Consider the following 7049-nt stretch of genomic DNA (forward strand, 5'->3'; position numbering starts at 1 on the left):
TACAACCTCCCGATCCTTTAAATTCCTATAGCAATAATACTTGTGAAATGATACAATTATTGGTAGAATGATATGGATTTAGTAGAAGAATTTACTTCTTCCACCAAACACCTATCCAAAAAAAAAGCCTGGCTTTTTGGGTTGAGGCAGTATAGTGTCACTACTCAACATTAGAACCGCAAAAGACATGTTTGGCCTATCATCAGGTTCTTGTTGTACGCATAGTAGTCCAACATGGATGCTTCTTAGCATTTCAGATACATAGTTGAAGTCCTTGGACAAGGAATCATCAATGAACTCCAAGGGTTTGCCTTCTTTCCATAACCTCCATGCCTAATGCACATTAAAACCATTTTTTTGTCATCCTTTATAAATACTGTACATAATGTAAATATATGAAAAACTTGATCTTTCTATAAACTTGTTTCCATGAGAAGAAGAGAAATTGACATATACTTACATGTCCAATAAGGTTCAGGTCATGGCTTGGGTGATAAAATCCTCTATTTCTCTTTCCACTTACTATCTCAAGTAGTAAGACACCAAAGCTAAAGACATCGGATTTGATTGAGAATAACCCACCAATAGCATATTCTGGTGCTATATAACCACTGCAAGATTGGAAGGAAATATTAGTAAGGATTCAAAATAAGAATTAAGCATGATATTATGAAACTTACTAAGTTCCAGTAAGGATTCAAAATAAGAATTAAGCATGATATTATGAAACTTACTAAGTTCCAACCACTCTAGTTGTATTTGCCGCTGTCTGATTATTTTCAAAGCATCTAGCTAAGCCAAAGTCTGAAATTTTTGCATTCATTTCATTGTCAAGCAACACATTACTTGCTTTCAAATCTCTATGGATAATTCTTAACCTGGAATCTTGATGAAGATACAGAAGTCCTCGAGCAATTCCGAGAATAATGTGAAAACGTGTTGACCACTCTAATAGTTTACCTTTTGCTCGATCTGCCAAATTTCTCAATTCTTAGTAAAATCAATTCAATCTTTAATATTATGATAGGACATAAACAATTCTCTAACAATATTCATTGAGTTTTAAGAGATCAAACCAAATATAAAGAAGTCCAAGCTTTTATTAGACATGTATTCATAAATCAACATTCTTTCATCTCCTTCGATGCAACAACCAAAAAGTTTTGCTAGATTTCGATGTTGAAGCTTGGCCATAAGTGCAACTTCATTTTTGAACTCGTTCAAACCCTGTCTAGAGCTTAAGGAAAGTCTTTTCACAGCAATTTCTTGACCATCTAACAATGTGCCCTGGATAGTGAATAATTTTCATAAAACCAAAGAAATAATAGTGTTATACAAAGTAGAAAAAGGGTTATTTTGTTTTTTTCTGGTCAAATTGCAGCAGATTATGTTTTGCAAATTCACCTTGTACACAGGTCCGAAGCCACCTTCTCCAAGCTTCTTGTCAACTGAAAAGTTATTAGTGGCATTAGCTACACTAGTGATGTCAAATGTTGGCAACTCCACGTCTCCCTCTTGCATTTCTTTATTGCAACCATTCCCTATGTTGCTGTCTGCGTTTTCCATGGTATTGAAACAAGCTTGATGTTAGTTTTTAAAAATGAAACTAGAAAGTGGAGTCGGTATATTTGTACTCAAAAGAACATTAGTTAAGGCCAAGATATGCAGCTGGACATCTTGCTAGAGATGTTTAACTTTCTGAAAATCCAAATGATTAAATTCATCCAACTCGGCAATTTCATGATGTACCTAGTTAAAACAAAAGTTAAAAATATAAAGGGCCACCATTTCAGAGTAAACTAGCATGCTTTGTAAAGGCCTTCCCAGATGGTTCGTAAATAATTAAACGAGTTAAAAATCAGGGTTTAATATATTTATTAAAGAAGAAGTTTGATGAAATGATGACATCTGCCGTTAAAACTGAAATTTTCCGTTCACTGCATAGTAAAAAACTTCCATTGATCAAAGAATCCTATTGAATTTTACCTCTCAATTTTCTCCTAGCGCTGCACATGTAATAGGAGAGTACAATGATCCCAGAATCCACGGCAATGAAAACTATAGTTACCAGTACTACTATCTTCACCTCAGACAGTCTTTGGTCCCCTTCGGTGTCAAAAAATGCAAATTATTATTAAAAATCAAAACAAGCAGAAAGAAAGGAATGAAGAGAAAACAACAACTAGCCCTTACTCATTTCTGAAAGCGATACTCGAATATGCAACTCCTGATCGCTGACCGGAATCTGCCGCATATCTACTAGATCACCAAACCACATGACACATCCACTGCCTCTTCCTCTAACATCCGCCTTGGCATAAGCCATACAGGAACAGTTGTCCAAACAATTCCGCCTGCAATCCGTAAGACGCATGCTTTTGTTCACCCAAGTTCGCGTCGTGTCCGGAACTTTCAACCCGTCAAACTTGAGAAATCCATCTTTTATTCCACACCCCAACGGCTTCTTTCTCACACAGCCATCTGACCAATCCATTATGTTCCACTGTTCTGGCGACTTGGGCGTAAACCCCTTTAGACACTGGCAAACAGGAAACTGATCACCGATCACACAAATTCCGTGCGCACCGCACAAACCATAGCTGTCGCAGTAGTCTCTCGGAACTGACAGGTAGGTTTTCCATGTCTTTTCAGCTTCAATCCAAATGTAACGGATACCAGAACCGGAGGTGTCGTTCAACTTGTAGATGGAGATGATAGACTCGTTGCTCGGCTGGTAAGCGTAGTACACCTCCTCTGAATTGGCAACGAACCTAAAATCGAAAACCACGTTCGGTATCATCTCCGGAGCTCCGCTAAACCGGAGGCCATTCCATGGACCGTTTCGGAAAAACTTGGCTGAGCCTTTTCTCATCAGAGCTTCGGGGTAAGCGTTAAGTTCTATCTCGAAGCTAAGCAGTCCCGGAGACGGATCATAGGGGCTCTTCCACGCCGACATGCGCCGGACCAGACCGGTCTTTAAGTCTGTTCCAAGCTTCATCCCAGGAAGAAAAGTATCGCCTATGTAGTCAAAGCTTTGCCACAGATAGTGACTGCTTCCAGTTTCAGAATTGCTGTCTTTTTGCTCATCTGATCTTACAACAAAATTTCCGGTATCTAAGAGCTGTGCTACTGGATTAGTAGTAGCTCTGGCCTGTTGTGATGATGACCACGCAACTTTCTGATTCCGGCCGAGGAGCAGGAGACAACCGGTGCCGTTGATCGTCAAGGTGCCAGGGGTGTCCAGAATGGGTTTATCTCTGTTCGCAACCCACACAACTGTTCGAACTGGGATGGTTTTGTACCATATTCCCAGGTAGAGTCTGCTGGAATTGTTGCCGAGGCTGAAGAAACCCAGTTCAAATTTCCCTCCGCTGGAAACCAAGGTGTCCCCATCTCTCAAATATTGGGATGGCCTGATGGTATCTGCTGCTCTGGAGCTTCTGAGGATGAAGAATAATTCTAGAGTCACAAACAGAAAAGATAGGGTATTCATTTTTCCTTTCCTTGTTTTAAGTTGAGAACGCGGACACACTTCTGAGAAGGCTCACAAAAGCAGTACTCAGCTGTTCGTTTAATAGATAGGACTGGTGATGAGATAGTTAACATTTTGCTTAAGAAAATATCTTATTTAAAATGGTCCCACATTGTTTAATTCACAGCAAGAATGAGTAAAAAATATATTGTGAGCTAAGGCATACAAAAAAAGAGCGTTAAGGATGGAACTGTACATATATTTTTATTAAAAAAAACAAATTCCCGTTTCACTGTGGATATATGAGATTATGAATAAAAAAGAAATATATATTTATATATAGTGACTAATTAAGATGATTTCTTAGCAAAACATGCGATAAGCCTATCTGTCAAACTTAACTTTGAATGAATATGCCTTGTTCTTGAAAATGACTCAATAAATACATCTTGTAAATCATCTAAGCTATTATAATAAATGCATTATTTTTTTATTTAACTAGAAAAAATTAGTTTGTTGTATATTTAATTTTGTTTTATTTTTTAATCCAAAATTATTCGAATCTAACATCAAGGTTTTAGAGGCTCTTGTTCTACTTCATATGTGTTATGCATAAGACCGTATTTATTTTAACATGTAATATTTTAATTGATTATAGATAAATTTATAGTTTTTTTGGGTGCTTTTTTTATTTTTATATATTTTTTAAATTCAATATCGTATGCTTTACTAAGGTCAACATCCACAATAAAAAGTTCCATTGAGTATTAAGATAAAAAAAAATGCTTTCACGGGCATGGCGTGGTGGAAAAGTATCAGCACGTAAGAAGGAGCATCGGAGGTTCAATTTAAGGTAAATATACTCATGGAACTAGTGAGGATCGTGAATGGTGAGAGTTCGCTCTGTGAGCCAGTGGGGACCGGATGGTAATGGAGATGTGTCCCGGGAGTCGGATTGGCCGAACGTTCAACTGATGCATAGAAACCGTGTCCGCATTCCGGACTTTACCTGATTAGCGAGACCTAGGGGGAGGACGTTGATCCGTATGTTTAGTACCGCACCAGGGGTTCGAAGGGTTTGTTGGTGGCTGAAATTCCTATGTAATAAAAAAAAAATTATTCTCAATCAAATTAATTGCTTTATAATACTCAACATACATTATTTTTAGCAAAGAGACTTGAATAGGCAACTTATTTAATTGACATAACCATATCTTTAATCAAGTACATGCAAATAAATGAGGTACGCTAATGGGTATTTTTTAAATAATTATTATTTTAAAAATGTGGCATGTAATTTGAGATTTGGAAGTCAAAGAACCCATGTCTATTTGTTGTACACATTAAAAGCTCTTTTATAAATAGGATTCAAGAAACAGCTATTATAATTTTTACGAGCAAAGGGATCATAAATAATGAATATTTTTAAAATTGCATTAACTAATCAAGGAACTAAAATTTTAGGTTGAAGGAGATAAAATATTAATTTCAAAGATGAGGGACGAAAATCATTTCAAAATTGAAATGAAAAGATAATACATTATATAGGAAATATTAACTAGAAAGAAATATTAGATGTTGCTTTTAAAATCACTGTATATTACTAATGATATATTTGCTACCAAGACAAAAAGAAAATCTATTTGACTTGAACGGAGATTATATGCATAGTCATTCTTCTTATTTTTAAAAATTATTGAAGTCTTTATGCCTCTGTTTGGAACGTCTTAATAAATGAATACTTAACATGAAAAATGCTTAAATTAGTATTTGATTTACACTTAAATATGTACTTATTTCAAAAAAAATATTTTTCTATTTTTTTTATTTAGAAAGAAAAAAGATTTGAAAAATAATTTTTTTTTTGTGAAAAAAATGTATTTACTGAAAAATTAATTGTATTAAGTAATCTTAAACTATTTTTAGATAAGTAACTTTTTAGATAAGTATTTTTTCTATAATAGTACTTTCTATAAGTTGTTCCAAATGATCCCTTTCTTTAATTTCTCAAAAGAAAAAAAAAAAAAAAAAGGTTAAAAATAGACACCCAATTTTAAATGAGCTCATTTTTTAATAGAGTTTCTTTTATTTTATTCATTTATTTGTGCAAACGCATGGAGCACAGCTAGGGTCCTTCGTAATAACCTCATTATTTCATTCATACTATGTCCCTTTGATAACATTTATCCTCTCATTCCATGAATTTAATCAGGGTCCCTTTTGATAACATTTTTCTTTTATTTATTTTCATTTTCCTAAATTTAACTATGCCTATTTATTATTATTATTATTATTATTATTATTATTATTATTATTATTATTATTTCGTTCAATTGGGTCCCTTTTTGAGATTTTCTTATGATAACATTCTTTTTATTTAAGTGGGTCCTTTTTGATAATCCTTTTTATCATTTCAATTGGGTTCCCAATTTTGGTAATAGTTCATGCAACAAGGTCCTTTTATTTAAATAACTCTTTTTGTTGACTTTTTCAGTCCTATCTCGTTTTCGATAATGACAAATACAAGTTATTTAATATTTGCCGAGTTTGTGTGCATGATCAAATTTACAAAATCATATGGTGGCACATGGTGACTTGAAGAATAAAGACCCAGAATAGTCTTTTATTGTAATTTATATTATGTTTAATTCAGATCTGTAATAGTAAAGTAGGAATGGTCTGTAATAATTGATGTGCATCATGCATGTAAGGATTATAAGTTTAAGACCATAGATGGACCTTAGGGATTCGAGTAACACTAGGTTTTTTGGCGTATTTGAAAAGACCTTCGAAAAGACCCTAGGTCCTTGCACTTACACTTAAGTTAGTCCTCGTTATCACATATATTATCAAGTGAAACTATTGAATTGAAATAAGACTTAAGGTATAAAAATCATAAGGGCTTCTGGCGACCGAACCTTGGTATTCAAAACACCTTGGTTGACCGAACCGTTGAATGAGTTAGCGTGTTGACCTGATTTTGGGCGACTGAACCAAAAAGGACTTCAACATCCTTAGTCAATCGAATATCCTGTCTTTTTCCAACAATTAGGATGCCCGAACTTCACATTCAAAATACCCTCGGGCGACCAAATGTTCAAGTTCGGTAAATCGAACTTGATACCAAGTGACCATGTCGCAGACATTTGGAAAATCGCCTTGACTCAGCAAACTGAACCCTTATTCAGGCATCGGAAGTTCAAATTTGACTTTTTTTGTTGTGTCTATTCAGGCGACCGAACCTTAGTTCGGTTGATCGAAACTCTCTGGTTAGCTTAAATTTTACCGCAGTTAATTGGGTGTAAACAAGGTTGATTTTCTTAAACCCATTTAAAACAATTTTAATAATTCCCTGTGTATCCCCAACGGTTATTATATAGGCCTGCTCTATATATAGGGGTTCATTTGCTCAGATTAACAAGAGATTAGCACTTTGATTAGTAAAATATCCTCTGTATTTTTGAAAGAGATTTTTTCAAATACAAACCCCATACTCTCTTATACACTTATTCTTTTGCTAAACCAAACCTTGTGACTATTATTTGAGTGATTATACATTGTTCTATTTTTCTAGGAA

General features: G+C 34.7%; 1 protein-coding gene across 1 annotated transcript; it reads right to left on the reverse strand.

Annotated features, from left to right (window-relative positions):
• Window positions 1-111: 111 nt before the first annotated feature.
• On the reverse strand, window positions 112-3493 carry LOC131160777 (G-type lectin S-receptor-like serine/threonine-protein kinase At4g27290). The gene is made up of 6 exons (XM_058116662.1): window positions 2188-3493; window positions 1405-1553; window positions 1077-1287; window positions 735-972; window positions 461-611; window positions 112-333 (listed from the first exon to the last, which is right to left on the reverse strand). Exons 1-6 carry the CDS (start codon window positions 3491-3493, stop codon window positions 112-114), a joined length of 2277 nt encoding a protein of 758 aa, XP_057972645.1.
• Window positions 3494-7049: the final 3556 nt, after the last annotated feature.

This window comes from Malania oleifera, chromosome 7 (genome assembly GCF_029873635.1).
Source record: "Malania oleifera isolate guangnan ecotype guangnan chromosome 7, ASM2987363v1, whole genome shotgun sequence".
In the NCBI taxonomy this organism is placed as follows: domain Eukaryota; kingdom Viridiplantae; phylum Streptophyta; class Magnoliopsida; order Santalales; family Ximeniaceae; genus Malania; species Malania oleifera.